Consider the following 19,804-nt stretch of genomic DNA (forward strand, 5'->3'; position numbering starts at 1 on the left):
CGGCATTACCATGGTCAACGTCCATAAAACACGGCACTACCATGGTCCACGTCCCTGAAACATGGCACTACCATGGTCCACGTCCATAAAACACGGCATTACCATGGTCAACGTCCATGAAACACGGCACTACCATGGTCCACGTCCCTGAAACACGGCACTACCATGGTCCACGTCCATAAAACATGGCACTACCATGGTCCACGTCCATGAAACACGGCACTACCGTGGTCCACGTCCATGAAACACGGCACTACCGTGGTCCACGTCCATGAAACACGGCAATACCGTGGTCCACGTCCCCATGAAACACGGCAATACCGTGGTCCACGTCCCCATGAAACACGGCACTACCGTGGACCGGCGTCCCCATAAAACACGGCACTACCATGGTCAACATCCATAAAACACGGCACTACCATGGTCGGCGTCCATAAAACACGGCACTACCATGGTCCGCGTCCATGAAACACGGCACTACCATGGTCAGCGTCCATGAAACACGGCACTACCATGGTCAGCGTCCATGAAACACGGCACTACCATGGTCCGCGTCCATGAAACACGGCACTACCATGGTCCGCGTCCATAAAACACGGCACTACCATGGTCCGCGTCCATAAAACACGGCACTACCATGGTCCGCGTCCATAAAACACGGCACTACCATGGTCCGCGTCCATGAAACACGGCACTACCATGGTCCGCGTCCATGAAACACGGCACTACCATGGTCAACGTCCATGAAACACGGCACTAACATGGTCAACGTCCATGAAACACGGCACTAACATGGTCAACGTCCATGAAACACGGCACTACCATGGTCAGCGTCCATAAAACACGGCACTACCATGGTCCGCGTCCATAAAACACGGCACTACCATGGTCCGCGTCCATGAAACACGGCACTACCATGGTCAACGTCCATGAAACACGGCACTACCATGGTCCACGTCCATGAAACACGGCACTACCATGGTCCACGTCCCTGAAACACGGCACTACCATGGTCCACGTCCCTGAAACACGGCACTACCATGGTCAACGTCCATGAAACACGGCACTACCATGGTCCACGTCCCCATGAAACACGGCACTACCATGGTCCACGTCCCCATGAAACACGGCACTACCATGGTCCACGTCCCCATGAAACACGGCACTACCATGGTCCACGTCCCTGAAACACGGCACTACCATGGTCAACGTCCATGAAACACGGCACTACCATGGTCCACGTCCATGAAACACGGCACTACCATGGTCCACGTCCATGAAACACGGCACTACCATGGTCCGCTTCCATGAAACACGGCACTACCATGGTCCGCGTCCATGAAACACGGCACTACCATGGTCCGCGTCCATGAAACACGGCACTACCATGGTCCGCGTCCATGAAACACGGCACTACCATGGTCCGCGTCCATGAAACACGGCACTACCATGGTCAACGTCCATGAAACACGGCACTACCATGGTCCACGTCCCCATGAAACACGGCACTACCATGGTTCACGTCCATAAAACACGGCACTACCATGGTCAGCGTCCATAAAACACGGCACTACGATGGTCCGCGTCCATAAAACACGGCACTACCATGGTCCGCGTCCATGAAACACGGCACTACCATGGTCAACGTCCATGAAACACGGCACTACCATGGTCCACGTCCATGAAACACGGCACTACCATGGTCCACGTCCCCATGAAACACGGCACTACCATGGTCCACGTCCCTGAAACACGGCACTACCATGGTCAACGTCCCTGAAACACGGCACTACCATGGTCAACGTCCATGAAACACGGCACTACCATGGTCCACGTCCATGAAACACGGCACTACCATGGTCCACGTCCATGAAACACGGCACTACCATGGTCCACGTCCCTGAAACACGGCACTACCATGGTCAACGTCCATGAAACACGGCACTACCATGGTCCACGTCCATGAAACACGGCACTACCATGGTCCGCTTCCATGAAACACGGCACTACCATGGTCAGCGCCCATGAAACACGGCACTACCATGGTCCGCGTCCATGAAACACGGCACTACCATGGTCCGCGTCCATGAAACACGGCACTACCATGGTCCGCGTCCATGAAACACGGCACTACCATGGTCCGCGTCCATGAAACACGGCACTACCATGGTCCGCGTCCATGAAACACGGCACTACCATGGTCCGCGTCCATGAAACACGGCACTACCATGGTCCAGCGCCCATGAAACACGGCACTACCATGGTCCGCGTCCATGAAACACGGCACTACCATGGTCCACGTCCATGAAACACGGCACTACCATGGTCCACGTCCCCATGAAACACGGCACTACCATGGTCAACGTCCATGAAACACGGCACTACCATGGTCCACGTCCCCATGAAACACGGCACTACCATGGTCCACGTCCCCATGAAACACGGCACTACCATGGTCCACGTCCATGAAACACGGCACTACCATTGTCCACGTTCATAGCTGGTTCACTGCTGACGAAGTTTGTGTAGGCACCGTCAATGTTCAGTTATCATAGTACTGTACTTGACAGACACACAGCACCGGTACCATGATAACCGAAAATGGACAATTCATGAATGCTGGACTCCACAGGACGTCTACAAGAGCACTGAAACATCACACAAATACAAAGCACTTTGAAAAATAAAATATGATATTTTAATGACTATTTTTACAATTAGTGACTTCTCATTTCTCTCCTAGTTGATACTATTATTCCCTAAATGAGGTAATAATAATTAACATAGTATTTTACAGTATGTTTGATTACTGTTTATCTACTGAACGTGGCACTGCTGTTAGACACCTGAAAAAAAAATACCACAATTCTTTTCATTTTATGCATAAGTTTGCGTTTATACGCGTGTAAGAGAGAGAGAGGAACTTGAAAGCTTACGTGTAGGGCGAGAGGGGTCCCAACAACACCTTGGAAACATCTTGTTGTCCTAACGTCATGTACAGTAGAGACAAACTCTGATTGGTTGAATCCACACAGCCACCCTGGAAGAGCAACAGAGAGAGAACGGGCTCAGAATCAGTCCAACCGAACCGGAGTGATGGTGTGTTTGGGAACTGCAATTATTTGTGCAGTTCCGTTTGGTGCCACTAGAGGCGCAGCCGTTACATGTTGGATAATTCAATCGTAGGAGAACATTAATACTTTCTTAAATGCCGTGTTTATACGGGAATTGAGTCATTTTGCAGTAGAGTACAAAAATACAAAACGAATAATCGAATTTAAACTCGCCCTTCAACACTTGAAGAACGTCATGCATCCAAAGCGTCAACTAATGCATTCATTGTAACGACAATATTAAGACAAGCAGTTTCACTGCAGGCAAAGACACAAAGGAAAATCAAATTGCATTATACGTAGTGTTTTACTAATCGAATAACGCTAAATGAGTACTCGATTAATTGTGTACATCCCTAATGGTAATATCACAGATTTATGCATGTTAAACCTTCCCAAAAATGTACTGTGTCAGTACCGTTGTTATGGTATTGGATGGTAATAACATGGTAAATCGATATGCATTGTATATCTACTTATTTATGCGATTACCTAATCAGCCAATCGTGTGGCAGCAGAGTAATGTATAAAGTTATGCAGATGCAGGTCAGGAGCTTCAGTTAATGTTCACAACCATCAGAATGGGGAAAAATGTGATCAGTGATTTGGAGCTTGGTATGAATGTTGGTGTCAGACGGGCTGGATTGAGCATTTCTGGGATTTTCACACGCAACAGTCTCTAGAATTTACTCCGAATGGTGCCAGAAACAAAAACACATCCAGTGAGCGACAGTTCTTGTTGATGAGAGAGGACAGAGACTGCGGTAACTCGGATAACCATTCTTTACAATTGTGGTGAACAGAAAAGGATCTCAGAATGCACAACATGTCGAACCTTGAGGCGGATGGGCTACAACAGCAGAAGACCAAATTGGGTTCCACTTCGGTCAGCTCAGCAGAAATCCAGATCTGTCAGACCAGGCCAGTTTTGGCGAGTCTGTGTCCACTGCAGCCTCAGTTTCCTGTTCCAAGATACCCGTAGGGGTCATCGGAAGGGAACAGCCTCAATGTTCGACGTGTTGTACGTTCAGCATAGGAACTGTTGTATCGCTTGTTTATTTGGGTTACTGCCACCTTCCTGTCAGCTTGGACCAGTCTGGCCATTCTATCACCAACAAGGCGTTTCCAGCCGCAGAACTGCCGCTCACGGCATTTCCCCCCAATCTGGAACGGCCAATTCAAAATGCGCTTTAAAGTCCTCCTGGTCACGTAGTGACTCGCCTCAATACGGGTGGCGGAGGACAAATCCCAGCTGCCTCCGCGTCTGAGACCGTCAACCCGCGCATCTCATCACATGGCTTGTTGAGCGCGTCGCCACGGAGACATGGCACGTGTGGAGAACTCACACCATCCACCGCAGCATCCACGCACATCTCACCACACTGAGACCGAACCACATTATAGCGACCACGAGGAGGTTACCCCATGTGACTCTACCCTCCCTAGCAACCGGGCCAATTTGGTTGCTAAGGAGCCCTGGATTCAAACTCACAACTCCAGGGGTGGTAGTCAGCGTGTTTACCACTGAGCAACCCAGAACACCCCACTGGATGTTTTTTGTTTTAGGCACCATTCGGAGGTCTTAATCACTAAGATCACATTTTTTCCCCATTCTGATGGTTGATGTGAACATTAACTTATGCTCCTGACTGAAGCGTTATCACTGCTGCCACACGATTGGTTGATTAGATAGTCGGATTAATAAGTATATGTACAGCTGTTCCTAATAAAGTGGCCTGTGAGTGTATAACACTAAATGAGTACTCGATTAATCGTGCATATCCCTAATGGAAATATCACAGATTTATGCGTGTTAACCCTTACAAAAATGTACAGTATCAGTGCCTTGGTGCAGTTATGGTATCAGATGGTAATAGAGGTCTGCACGGGCATTAAAATGAAACCCGAATCCGACCTGTACACACCCGAACAATACCGTAAGATTTAAAACCCAAACCTGACCCCCAACACGCTTCTCCTAGCAAGTACTGTTGCAATAGTCTGTATTTTATGTACGCATATAGGCAACGTTCATAACCGTACTGAAACGGTAAACGTACACCGTTTTAACGAGGGGCACAGCGGCCCCTCAGTACACCAGAGCAGGACGGGGAAAGAGCATCGCCTTAGCGTTTATGTGCTGAAACTTCACTTGGTGCAGAACAATCTGGAATAATACGAAACTCTCTTTCCAGCCTGAACTTGTTCAGAATGTTGAATATTTGTGACACAAGCGCTAACATCAATCTAAAGAACGAAACGGAGCGCAGGTGTCTCGACATGCGTTTTTGAAAATGTTTCAGAAAAGTTCTGTTTAACTTGACAAGGTGTTTAAAATGTGCCGGTCCAGCGCGAGACGCTGAAGAAACAGTGAGACGCGGCGCAACAGTCAAAGACATTCATCCAGCATGTTTAAATAGGAAAACAGAACAGACGCACGAAAAAACACGTTCGTGTGAACGGACCCTAACTCATCAAAATAAGTGAGCAAAACAAGTTCGGTAGGCTTGTTTACTTTTTCATTTATTACAAACCCGAACCCGACCTGGGAAGAACACGCCTGGGTCATATTTCACCCCGAAAACAAAATGAAGCAATACAAAAAAATATATTTTGCTTAAAGACATTGATGCATATTTTAAGAATATTAAGCACATTTAAATTCACTGTGGTCTGATGGTAGTACAAAATATATGATGGTAGTATTTGTTATAAATTGCAAAGCAACAAAAATGACAAAACTCACGAAGACGGATGCATTACAGTAATGAGAAAATATGTAAATTGTCATGAAAGTAATAGCGAAAAAATACGCAAGGCCCTAAAAACAGGCAACGGCTTTTTATGCAAAATATAATGTTTTTCTTACTTGTGATTTTGGAGGGAAATATGACCAGAACAAGACAAGAATGCAACATGTGATTGCTGAAATATTGTTATTGTTAATGGAGAAATTGTTACAATGCAATAATCCAATCACACACTGAACGTCTTTAACTTAACGAGCAGCCTCATGTTTACAAGCCACGAGCCCGTTTGTGGTGCGCATCACTCAATGATGTCGTGATCTTACAAACGTCTGGGACACATTTCAACATCAAAACAACCCAAAAAAAATTGTATTTTGCATAAATACAATGAAGCCCATTTTATGACAATTAAGACTTTTTTGCATTTTGTTATTATTTTAATAACATCAAATACTACTATCAAGCATAAACACTTTATATTTAGAATATTATCTCATGCAGATCTTATTTTTTTGGGTTAAACTTAAAATATGCACTTAGATTCTTGCATTACATTAATGTGCCTAATTATTCAAACTGACCATTCCAAAACCATTTAACAGGCTTACGTTTCTCAGTATAATCCTCTTTCTTTTGATTTTGGGGTCAAATATGACGTGCACATTGTCTGACAGGTTGGTGGAGATTCGCTCTTATACGGGTGACCGCTCGCAGTGGACGAGACTCTTGAACCGACTGACACAAACAAGGACACAAGGGTGTCAGTGACCGCGAAGCCTTGCCAAAACACGCTCAATACAAACAACCGTATGCGTCATTCAGAAAATAACCTGATCGATTCTCAACACAAACACAGATTGTGTCATGACTGAGTGTGGAGAAAAACAGTGTTCATGTCGTCAAGACAATCACTGACGAAGAGACGAAAAAGACATCATGACAATAATGAACGGAACATTCCGGGTTCAACACCTTAATCTCAATCAACAGCAAAAAAATGATTTCGACTCGTTCCTCCTTTTCTTTAAATGTGTGTTCCAGTGAGACACTTCCAATGCAAGTCAATGGGGTTTAATCTGTCAACATTAAAATACTGTTTCAAAAGTATAAACACAAGACATAAACAATATGTGTGTGAACATGATTTTACTGTCATTAAATCACTTACTAACCACATCTGTGTGACGATAGAGACAATGTTACAACTTTGTTGCCATGACGATGAAAGCAAACTCTAAAATGACGATTTAAACAATATTACAGCTCAAATAATAAACGAGTTTTAAAGAAGAATTAATGCAAGTGCTTTTATATAATTATAAGCGTCACATTTCTGGCTTTAAACCCTCTTAAATCTGCCCCCATTGACTTGCATTATAAGTGTCTCACTGGAACACACATTTGTGCTTTTGGAGGAAGTAGAACTACATGTTTGTGGTAATCAACATTATGCCACAAATGCTGCCCATTGAGCTGAACTTTGAGGAACAAAAGAATACTTCAAGATAAAAGCAAAAGAAGAAACATCGAGAAACAAACGGACTCATATAATCAACAATCCATCGTGTTGAGGATTTCCCGCTTGAGCTGCGCGAGTTGAACGCCATTAATCACTATATTCACAACTTACATCTGCACTAGAAAAGGTTTTGTGGGAGTCTGGGTATCTGAGTGAGTATTGACGCTGACTATCACACCTGGAGTCGCGAGTTTGAATCCAGGGCGTGCTGAGTGACTCCAGCCAGGTCTCCTTAGCAACCAAATTGGTCCAGTTGCTAGGGAGGGTAGAGTCACATGGGGTAACCTCCTCGTGGTTGCGTAGTGACTCGCCTCAATCTGGGTGGCAGAGGACGAATCTCAGCTGCCTCCGCGTCAATCCGTGCATCTTATCACATGACTTGTTGAGCGCGTCGCCATGGAGATATAGCACGTGTGGAGAACTCACACCATCCACCGCGGCATCCGTGCCCAACTCACCACACCGAGACCGAACCACATTATAGTGACCACGAGGAGGTTACCCCATGTGACTCTACCCTCCCTAGCAACCGGGCCAATTTGGTTGCTAAGGAGACCTGGCTGGAGTCACTCAGCATGCCCTGGATTCAAACTCACGACTCCAGGTGTGATAGCGTCAGTACTCGCTGAGATACACAGTACCCCACAAAAATCATGAGCATGTCACACAGCTGGACTCATGTAAAACTAGTTTAAACATAATTTTGCCAATTCTTGAATAATTATTCATGCAGCTTTTGTAAACTCATATTAAATGTCATTAAATTTAACTACTAATGAAATCAATGCTTTGATAAAGTGGTGAAAACCCTTTTATAAAATGCAGCATGCAAGACACATACACATTTATATTTTAACCTAAAATAACACATTACCTGCATTAATAGCAGAACAACACGTAAACACACAAACTATTTATATTTACAAGTTGAATTAAAAGTAGTTTGTTAAAGAAACAGAGGAAACTATCTTACATCATGTTTGTCCATCCGAACCCCAACAGAACTGTGTGTGTGTGTTCATGAGCTGTTTACTACACTGACTGACCATCAGCTACTGATTAACCACAACACACACACACACACACACACACACACACTTGGCAAAATGACAGAAATCAGTATAATAACAGAAACACTTGTTCTTATTCAGCCACTGTGTAAATAATCATGTTGGAGCGTCTGAACAACAACTTGCTTAAATCACAACATGAACATATTCAGTTCTGAAGAGGTACAGAAGGTCCCGTGTAATGTTTGAGTAAGAACAGATATGATCAAACATTAATCTCACACTGTTGATCTGTTATTGGTACACGGAGTAAAACACACATTTACAACTAAACAACAACTCTTCTAATCGGTGCACACACCAGTGTGTGTGTGTGTGTGTGTGTGTGTGTGTTAGTGTTTGATCAACCAGTGGTGAGAGTTTGGGGCGGGACTATCTATTTGACCAATGGAAAGTGATTTTGAGGGGGCTTGGGTATCTCAGAGAGTATTGTGGAGTGGTGGTGGCGTAGTGGGATAAAGCACATAACTGTAATCAGATGTGTGTTGTGTGTGTGAGTGTGTGTGTGTTTGTGAGTGTGTATGTGTGAGAGTTGTGAGTAAGTGTGTGCGCGTGTGTGTGCGCGAGGTGTGTGCGCACGCGAGTTGTGAGTTAGTGTGTGCGGGTGTGTGTGTACGCGCGTTGTGTGTGTGTGTGCGCGAGGTGTGTGTGTGCGCGAGTTGTGAGTTAGTGTGTGCGGGTGTGTGTGTACGAGTTGTGAGTTAGTGTGTTCTTAGTGTGTGTGCGAGTTGTGTGTGTGTGTGTGTGTGTGTAGTGAGTATGTTGTGTGTATGCGCGCGCGAGTTGTGTGTACGAGTTGTAAGTTAGTGTGTTCTTAGTGGTGTGTGCGAGTTGTTGTGTGTGTGTGTGCGCGAGTGTGTGTTGAGTGTGTGTTGTTGAGTGTGTGCGTGTGTGTGTGTGCGCGTGTTGTTGAGTGTGCGCGTGTGTTGTTGAGTGTGCGCGTGCGAGTTGTTGTGTGTGTAGTGAGTGTGTGTGTGTGTAGTGAGTGTGTGTGTAGTGAGTGTGTGTTGTGAGTTGTATCAACACTAACAATGTAAATGATATGCTAACAGCTATATTTAGCTACTCTACAATAGTAAAGTGTATTTTGTGCTTGTATGTCATGTGATGCGATACGACATCAGTTACTTTAATGCGTTTACAAATGACACTTTCAATGGGCACGACACTCAAATTGTGCGGAGATGGAACAGCCCGTTTCTGAACGATTATTGGAGATTGGAGAAGTGTGTCAAGCGTGTGACGATATGCATTCATCAACCCGTTACATGTCCGACTAAATCATACCCGCCTATTGAATCAAGTTCAAACTGGTTTTATCGATTGTTCATAAAGTTATTAACAGCTTCTAGCGGCCGCTGACATACTGTAGAAACATGTGTGATGTCACAGTAACTTATAGACATGTTGTGTTCACGTGGCAGTTCTCACCCTATAGATCTCCTCCAGCAGACGTTTGGCACAGCTCTTGCCCAGATCCTCTGGTGGCATGGGGTTGCCCTGCCCCTGCGGCGTGGACACCACCTCCGCCCCGAGAAACGTGCCGTTCACCGTCTCTGCCACCAGCGTCAGACCAAATCCTGGAGACCTGGACAGAAACAGAATTATTAAAGACACAAGAGAAAAATCACCGGCACACTAAGATGGCTTATAAATCTCTCATATTGCATTAGATCGTTTATCAACTTCTATTTTAATTATTATTATTATTATTATTATTGCACTACTTATGGAATGCATTTATATTTATATATTAGTATTGATAGGATGATTCATTGAACGGAGCTTAAACCAGAGCAGATGTGTCACTCAGAGGTCAAACTGAAGTGAGATTTAATGGATGAATTTCCCACAGACATGAATATAATAAACAGACGAGTCCTTTTATCACCTTATTACTTCCTGAAACACACACATAACAGACAATGATGTATCGTAACTTACAGCAGAATATCCCGATTCAAACGAGCCCAAACGCAACATAACATACATTTATCTGGATATATTCAGCAAAGAGTGCACATGGAAGAACGATGCACGAGGCCGCTCAACACACACTGTGTGTGTGTGTGTTTGTTTGTGTGTGTGTGTGTGTTTGTTTGTGTGAGTTTGTTTGTGTTCGTGTGTTTGTTTGTTTGTGTGTTCGTGTGTTTGTTCGTGTGTGTTTGTGTGAGTGTGTTTGTTTGTGTGTTTGTTTGTGTGTATTTGTTCGTTTGTTTGTGTGTTCGTGTGTTTGTTTGTGTGTGTTTGTTCGTTTGTTTGTGTGTTCGTTTGTGTGTTCGTTTGGGTGTTCGTTTGGGTGTTTGTGTGTTCGTTTGTTTGTTTGTTTGTGTGTTCGTGTGTGTGTGTGTGCACATGTCTGCAGACTTTGTGTGCAAACACACACGCGTGTTCATCTAAAGGATTGGGATGCTCCTGAACACTTCATATTTCTGTATTTTGTGGTCAATCCATTCATTTCCAATGGACGGTCATTTTTGACCAGGAACACAAGTGACACAAATAACACCAATAAAATGTAAAGAAAAAGCTTACAATTTTAGTTATGATAGCATGTGTGAACAAAGTCGAGGAAGTTTATTCCAGCTGGATCAAGTAAAAATATTCATAAGGAAAAAAATGTCGACATTGTAAAAATAACCGGAACACAACAGAAGGGTTAAATTAGGGATGCACCGATACCACTCTCTCTCTTCCTATATCAGAAACCTCAATATCAGTTTTATATGTTTATAAAATATGTTTCTCTTCATAATCAGATTATAATATCTTTACATTATTGTGTTAATAATTGTGACTCTTTAATATGTAAAGAAACACAAACCTCCAACGACACATTATTCAATATAAATGTATAGATTATTAATAAACACTTTATTAGTAACTAGTTTACTGGATAATTCAACATTAACAGTAATATAATCAGTATAAATCATCAGAAGAGTTTGTTGCAACATTTGTATCTGTTTGTATTTGAATGTATTTTAAAGGGTTCAGATGAATATTTTGTTCAATTTAGTGGCAAAACAGTTTATTTATTTAAACTCATTCAACTTAATATATTGTTATAAATTGTAAACAAATAATGTATTATTATTATTACCATTATTATTATTAACTTTTAGAATTTTAATTACAATAGTAATATATCTCAATGGTGCACGTTTAACTTTTATCCCCTCACGCTTTTATTTTGACATGTTGAAGTCTCCGGGACGTCCTGTATGTGTCTGTTTGTAGTTCACAGTAGTTTAATTCATTGTTGTTCTGCTGAAGTGTTTGTTCACTGTATAAACTGTGTGTTGCTCACACAGCTGAAGTTTCACTTACTGCCCCCTGGAGTAAACAGGTGGTACTACAAGCATTACTCAGGAATCCTCTTTATAACAGTCCGGGGGCAGTGCGATTAATTGCGTGTTATTTTTTGTAAAATTAATCGCACTGAATTAACGTGTTAAATCTACAAGACTAATTATAAGTGAACTGAACTATTGAGCGTCTACATCTGAGATATTGTTCATGAGTAGCACTCAAATATTGCGTGTTTATGTGTGTGTAAACAGAGCAGCGCCATTCACTGACACGCTAGCGCTGCTCGTGCATTTGATATATTTACTCTGTGATTCTCAGAGTTTTCGCACGTCTTCAAGTGGCTTTGAATAAAATGCACGAGTCATATGAACTACTTTAATGATGCTTTTATGGTTCTTTAAATTAATTTTTGGAGCTTGACAGTAACGAACACGACTAACACACAGTATCGGATTTGGAATCGGGATTGTCGTACCGATACCTGATCCGTCTAAAAACACCGGAGCCGATCCAGGTCTCAGATCAGTGCATCTCTAGTTTATTCAGTACAAACATGTTCATTATTTGCGCTGTAAAGTTGGCTAAAGTGTCCTTTATGAGTTTCGTTCTGACAAAATTTCTGGGCAGGAGAAGTTTCAATTATGCATTCCCAAAGTAATCCTCTGTGTGAATAGTCCTTTATTGGTATGCTTCTCCCCCCCTTTTCTCCCCATTTGGAACGCCGAATTCCCACTACTTAGTAGGTCCTCAAGGTGGCGGGGTTACTTGCCTCAATCCGGGTGGCGGAGGACGAGTCTCAGTTGCCTCCGCATCTGATCACGTGACTCGTTGTGCATGACACCGCGGAGACTCACAGCATGTGGCGACTCATGCTACTCTCCACGATCCACACACAACTCACCACACGCCCCATTGAGAGAACCACTAATCACCACCACGAGGAGGTTACCCCATGTGCCTCTACCCTCCCTAGCAACCAGGCCAATTTGGTTACCCCATGTGACTGTACCCTACCTAGCAACCGGGCCAATTTGGATACCCCATGTGACTCTACCCTCCCTAGCAACCGGTGCAATTTGGATACCCCATGTGACTCTACCCTCCCTAGCAACTGGCCCAATTTGGTTAACCCATGTGACTCTACCCTCCCTAGCAACCGGACCAATTTGGTTACCTCATGTGACTCTACCCTCCCTAGCAACCGGGCCAATTTGGCTACCTCATGTGACTCTACCCTCCCTAGCAACTGGCCCAATTTGGTTAACCCATGTGACTCTACCCTCCCTAGCAACCGGACCAATTTGGTTACCTCATGTGACACTACCCTCCCTAGCAACCGGGCCAATTTGGCTACCTCATGTGACTCTACCCTCCCGAGCAACCGGCCCAATTTGGTTACCCCATGTGACTCTACCCTCCCTAGCAACCAGGCCAATTTGGTTATCCCATGTGATTCTACCCTCCCTAGCAACCTGGCCAATTTGGTTACCCCATGTGACTAGCAACCGGGCCAATTTGGTTGCTAAGGAGACCTGGCTGGAGTCACTCAGCACACCCTGGATTCCACCTCGTGACTCTTAAGAGGTGTTAGTCAAAAAGTGGAATATTCTTTTAAACCATCAGCACAAACATCACCACCTAGTGGCAGAGAAATGGAACAACATGACCACCACGTACTTCCCGGAGTTTGCCCCCTTCATGTGATCCGTGTAGATGTAAATATCCGGGATGAATTTGTTTAAGACACTTCTCGCGGAATCCACGATTCTGTTCGCCATCTGAGGAGAGACTCGCACCGAGAATCTGACACGAGAGGTCAAGGGTCAATCGACACTAAATATAAATCCCCCCCTTCATAGTTTCAGAGTCTCTCTCAAACAAGGATACGCCGTTCCTCGGATCCTCTTGATCTTTCCGGGTTCTGTGAGCTGAATAGGTTTCATGGATCTGCGCACAGGACAGCTGAAGTGCACCTCACCTCCTCCGCCAGGAGCCATGCCCCTCTTCACCACCTGCGGACACATCACAACATACAAACAACTGTACGAGTGCAGAAGAGGACTCCCTGGGCTTTGTATGAATGTGTGACATTACATTCAGCACATCAAAGACTATATGAATTAAATGTAATTAAAAAAGGGAAATTGTAAAGTTGTGTTGCTGGGTCGCCAGGGGTTACAGTATGACATCATAATGGCTTGTAAATGTAAAATAATGAGATGTTTATAATGCCAGAGCAGGCTGCAGATATAAAAACACACAGAAATAAATTATAAAATTATATGTCAGCAACAATATAACAGCGGTCACTTACTAAATCAAAATCAGCAAAGATTTCACATAAATAAGACGAGTGCTTCACAATTAGAAGAACATAATTTTTTATACTTCTACTTGAAGAAATGCACGAAACGTCCACCAGGTGGCAGCACACATCAGGCACATTGGATACAACAGCATTTATGGCAACATTTGAATTGTTAAAGGGACAGTGCACCCAAAAATGTTAATTCTCTCATCATATACTCACCCTCATGCCACCCCATATGTGTGACTTACTTTCCTCTGCAGAACACAAATTAAGATTTTTAGAAGAATATTTCAGCTCTGTTGGTCCATACAATGCAAGTGAATGGTGACTAGAACTTTGAAGTACCAAAAAGCACATAAAGTCAGCATAAAAGTAATCCATAAGACTCCAGTGGTTTAATCCATGTCTTCAGAAGTGATATGATACATGGTGGTGAGAAACAGATCAATATTAAAGTCTTTTTTTACTATCAATCTCCACTTTCACTTTCTTTTGTTTTATGGTGATTCGTATTCTCCGCTCATATCTCCCTCTACCAGTCAGGGCTGGCCAAAGGTGAATATTTATAGTAAAAAAGGACTTAAATATTGATCAGTTTCTCACCCACATGTATCATATCACTTCTGAAGACATGGATTAAACCACTGGTGTTTTATGGATGGCTTTTTGGAGCTTCAAAGTTCGCTTGCATTGTATGGACCTACAGAGCTGTGTTCTGCCGAAGAAAGAAAGTCACACATCTGGGATGGGATGAGGATGAATAAACGATGAGAATTTTTATTTTTGGGTGTACTGTCCCTTTAATGACGCCGAGGCCTAAAGACTCCTGTTGTACCTTTATATCTAACCCTTCTCCATCAATCCCGAATCGCTTCATCAGAGGAACAGCGGTGGTCTTCAGAAGGTCCACCTAGAGGACGCAACATTATAATCTCATTGTTACAGTATTGCCACACATACAAACGTCACAATGTTTCAGACATGAGACGATGTTGGTGCGTCACTTACGGAGGGGTCTGTGGGATCATTGGTGACGCCCGTCAGCACGGCTTTGAGAGGATTCTTCATGAACGGTGCCAACATCAGCAGCGCCTCCAGATAGTAACCCACCGATCTCTGGACGTTACAGTCGTGTTCCACCGAGCCGCCGAGCAGCAACCCCGGCTGATAGAACAACACCGTTCCTACAGAACAGAGAGGACGCCCATATCATGGTTACTCACTCCTGGAGAGGCAACTATCCAAACAACCAATCAATCAATCAATCAAATCAATGCTATAGGGCACAACAGAGACATCAAAAACGGACCTGTTTGGTTGATTTCGATTCTGGTGCCATTGGTCACTTTGTCAAGTAGCCGGATGAAGCTCGCTTCAAAATCTGAGGGACAGAACACACATTACATTTTAGTTTCGAGTTCATCTTTAATAGTTTCCACTGGCTGAACTTTGCTTTTAAAATGATGAATCATATGGGAATTAAAGACATGTAACATAGACAATAACATATCGTAACTAACAGATTCCAGAACGTGCCGAGTGACTCCAGTCTGGTCTCCTTAGCAACCAAATTGGCCTGGTTGCTAGGGAGGGTAGAGTCACATGGGGTAACCTCCTCGTGGTCGCTATAATGGGGTTCTCGTTCTCGGTGGGGCGTGTGGTGAGTGGATGCCGCGGAGAATAGCATTATGCGCTACGTCTCCATGGTAACGCACTCAACAAGTCACGTGATAAGATGCGCGAATGTTGAGATTTGTCCTCCACCACCCGGATTGAGGCGAGTCACTACACCACCGCGAGGACTTGGAGCACATTGGGAATTGGGCGTTACACATTGAGGAGAAAATAATAATTAAAAAAAAAATATATATATTATTTCTGTATTTTTTTTGTCTAATCCGTTCATTTTCAATGGCCGGTCATACGTAAATATTGACAATTTTAGATACAATAAAAACACAAATCAAAAAACAAAAAAACTGCATAATTGTACATTTATTTCTAACATAAAAAATTTGTTTAGATTAGAAAAGAATAATATATAAATTAAATAAAAAAAATAATAAAAAAAAAACACATTTGAGACAATAAAGAAAAAAATTCAAATATGTTTACAGTCAATAAAACCTGCAGCAATTATACAAATTAAATAAACATTTTTGAAACAAATAAAAGTTTTTTAAAAATAAAAATATTTAGAAAACAATTTTTAAAAAGGTAAATAAAGAAAACAAATACACAAAATTAAAATAAGATTAAAATAGAAGAGAATCTGAATAAATCAGAGAATTTTAATAAATTAAATTTAGTAAAACTTCAAATGCACCTAAAACATATAATTATAATCAGTGTTGGGTCAAAAGTACTTAATTACATATCCTACAGAGTAAACAGATTACTTTACTAATTACCCTGTCTGAAAAGTAATTGCATTGATTATTACTTGTTACTTTCTAAAACCCTGATCAACCTTTAACACATGAAAAATACATGAAACTGTCCTTTTAATTATTCCAAATAAATCTAATAAATTATTCATGAGCTGACCAAAGAATTTAAAGGGGCAGCGTTAAATAAGAAACCACATATTTTAACAATAGACTTTAAATTTCGATTTTAAATTCACTATTATTTTGTATTGAATAGTTCTGTAGTTTATACAATATATAACACAATTACATCAGAAGTAACTATAATAACATTACTGAAATTAAGAGTACCCACTTACTTTACTTTTCCCCCAATGAAAGTGATTTAATTACAGTAATTAATTAATTACTTAGTAATGCATTACACTCAAAACTGGTTCTGTTTTGTACAAAACATGTGACTATATTGTAATTAAAGTGATGTTTTGATGATAGATTCGAACGTAACATCTACGTCACAGATTCAGTGTCGTGTTTACTCATATTAATGTAAATATTTTACGCACCTCGCAGTCCGGGGTTGTCATCTTTAGAGCGAATGTTTCGTATTTTCACTCGTTTTCCGCTCAGTGTGGACAACACGAGTCTCTGTCTGAAGAAGCTGCAACCCTCAAACTCCATGATGTGTTGAGCAGCACACGTGTGTTTCTACTGGAGACTCGACACTGACAAACTACGGGAACAAGAGAGGACCGAATAACGGAACGCGAAAGGGGAAATAAACGTCACATCTAATAACCGCAAGAGGGCGCCAAAGATCAGAGTTAATTTATTAGTGGCATAGTTTGTTTAATAGAAACAGACATTTCACACAGTAATGAGGAGCTGTAGATGCTTTACCTGTGGTTACAATAATCTGGTTACAGATATGGATGTTATGCAAGAGAACTATAGTAAGTGCAGTAGTAAAGGGCAAGTAAAAAGTAGAATCAAGCGCTCAGTCTGCCCACTAACAAACAATATGACACGTTTTATTTCATGCTTTTATGTCATTTAAATATCACATTTATTATTATAATATTTAGGGGATCTGCATAACTGCAGAAAGTAGAAAATTAATTAATGCACCAAAAAAATAAAAAAATAAAATGAAATATATTACAAAATAAAATTGTATTATTTAAATATTTAGATTAATCCAATTATTTTCAGTGGAGGAGATGTCTACAAATATTTGTACATTAATAATAATAAATGATACTAGGGCGACGAGGATTAGATCCGGGAACTCTTTGTACTAGAGACCAATCAGTCACTGTGTGTAATTATTAACCAATAAATGTATTTATCAGCAGAATAAACAATGACAGGACCAACAGTTGCAGATATTATAGTGAACAAGTTATTAAATTAACTATTTATTTGTCTAATCTCAGCGCCAAGTGTAAAATCAGTTCCTGCAGTTTGGTGATTCCACCAGCAGGTGGTGATAAAGTCCAAACTCTGAAAATACTGAATAGAGGAACATCAAATGAAGTCCCTGACGATCACTGTTGTAGCCGTTTTATAAAACAAAAATATATGAGATACCTATTATGGTATTTAAACGTGCCTAATTTTGTTTTAAAGGTCTCATATAATAGATTTACATGCATCCAAGTTCAAAAAACACTTTAATTTGCTCATAATTGAACCTTTTTTACCCCAGTGTCAAAAACGACTCGTTCAAATCTAAATCTTCTAAATCTTCATTCTAAACTCCTCCTTTCAGAGAGCATACTCTGCTCTGATTGGTCCATTCTAAAGCATTCATTCTAAACTCCTCCTTTCAGAGAGCATACTCTGCTCTGATTGGTCCGTTCTAAAGCATTCATTCTAAACTCCTCCTTTCAGAGAGCATACTCTGCTCTGATTGGTCCGTTCTAAAGCATTCATTCTAAACTCCTAGAATAAATATTGACCAGGCGAGGTTTTGTTTATTCAGTTGCCATGACAACTAGGTTTGTGCATACGCGCCTTCCAAGGACTTCTGAGAACAGAGCGCGAAATTGCGATGCTACTGCCCGGATTAGCTACTGTCCGATTCCATTCAGTTTTGCCTAATCCGGGCAGTAGCATCGCAATTTCACGCTCTGTTCTATTATTATTATTATTATATTATTATTATTTGATATAAGATCCCGCAAGAGAAACAAGCGACCTGGCCTGGAAAACAAACGCAAAATAAACCACTTGCTTCACCAAAATAAGCAAAAATATGCTATTAATGAAATTTATCAGCATAGAAATCACAACAAGCATACAGTTAATTAACAGTCAAGTATCATTTTAATTACACATCTGATCTCAATCAAAACCTGACAGAATCAAATCTGTATTAATGCATCACATCAACAATAATGCAGTCAAGACCCTGAAACTTGTAGACCGAACTGAGATTCGTCCTCCGAATCACTACGCAACCACAAGGACTTAGAGCGCATTGGGAATTGGGTGTTCCAAATTGGGGAGAAAAAAAAAAGTCACTATGATTGAAGCACATTCCGCTGTTGTTTTGAATAAGTTCAATAACTAGCAGGAAATGATAAAGGGTTAAAGATATCTGTGGAGTGGTGGGGGGCGGGCCGATCGGAATATCGCGCGCCCGTATTCTGATCGTACAGTCCGTAATTCTCTCTCTCTCGAACAATCGTCACCGGCCGCCTTTATCCCTCGCGTGCCTCATCAGGCCGATTGGGGACAGGGCGCGTGATATTCCGATCGGCCCCGCCCCCCTCCGCTCCACAATATCACTTCCTTAAATCAATGAATAGTCCTTGAAATTGTCTATGATAGGACACAGATGATGCAATAACCGGAGAAGAACCCCAGAATACAGTCACACTTGACCCAGCCCATTAGCACATTATGTATTCAATTTTGCCAAACCCACTCGTGCTTGTTATTGTGGGGGCCAGTTCCCCTCTGGCTAACCCCACCCTAACCCTAAACCTAAACCAGACTCACTGTGGGGGACAGTTCCCTTTAGGCTAACCCCACCCTAACCCTAAACCAGACTCACTGTGGGGGCCAGTTCCACTCTGACTAACCCCACCCTAACCCTAAACCAGACTCACTGTGGGGGCCAGTTCCCCTGTGACTAACCCCACCCTAACCCTAAACCAGACTCACTGTGGGGGCCAGTTCCCCTCTGACTAACCCCACCCTAACCCTAAACCAGACTCACTGTGGGGGCCAGTTCCCCTCTGACTTACCCCACCCTAACCCTAAACCAGACTCACTGTGGGGGCCAGTTCCCCTCTGAATAACCCCACCCTAACCCTAAACCAGACTCACTGTGGGGGCCAGTTCCCCTCTGAC

The 19,804-nt window shown here is 42.5% G+C and overlaps 1 protein-coding gene across 2 annotated transcripts in view; it reads right to left on the reverse strand.

Moving 5' to 3' along the window:
• rcl1 (RNA terminal phosphate cyclase-like 1) overlaps positions 1-19,804 on the reverse strand; it is a 146,759-nt gene that overhangs the window by 1,944 nt on the left and 125,011 nt on the right. Inside the window, exons 1-8 of one of the 2 annotated variants that reach the window (XM_052125930.1) lie at positions 17,011-17,155; positions 15,385-15,456; positions 15,084-15,259; positions 14,911-14,985; positions 13,652-13,776; positions 13,442-13,567; positions 9,884-10,040; positions 2,937-3,040 (exon numbers count right to left, since the gene is read on the reverse strand). In XM_052125930.1, the coding sequence (XP_051981890.1) occupies positions 2,937-3,040; positions 9,884-10,040; positions 13,442-13,567; positions 13,652-13,776; positions 14,911-14,985; positions 15,084-15,259; positions 15,385-15,456; positions 17,011-17,125 (950 nt within the window). In that variant the 5' untranslated portion in view covers positions 17,126-17,155. Of the gene's footprint in view, positions 1-2,936; positions 3,041-9,883; positions 10,041-13,441; positions 13,568-13,651; positions 13,777-14,910; positions 14,986-15,083; positions 15,260-15,384; positions 15,457-17,010; positions 17,156-19,804 lie in introns of those variants that run through there. The other variant, XM_052125931.1, reaches the window with a different exon arrangement.

Source organism: Xyrauchen texanus, chromosome 4 (genome assembly GCF_025860055.1).
Source record: "Xyrauchen texanus isolate HMW12.3.18 chromosome 4, RBS_HiC_50CHRs, whole genome shotgun sequence".
Lineage (NCBI taxonomy): Eukaryota > Metazoa > Chordata > Actinopteri > Cypriniformes > Catostomidae > Xyrauchen > Xyrauchen texanus.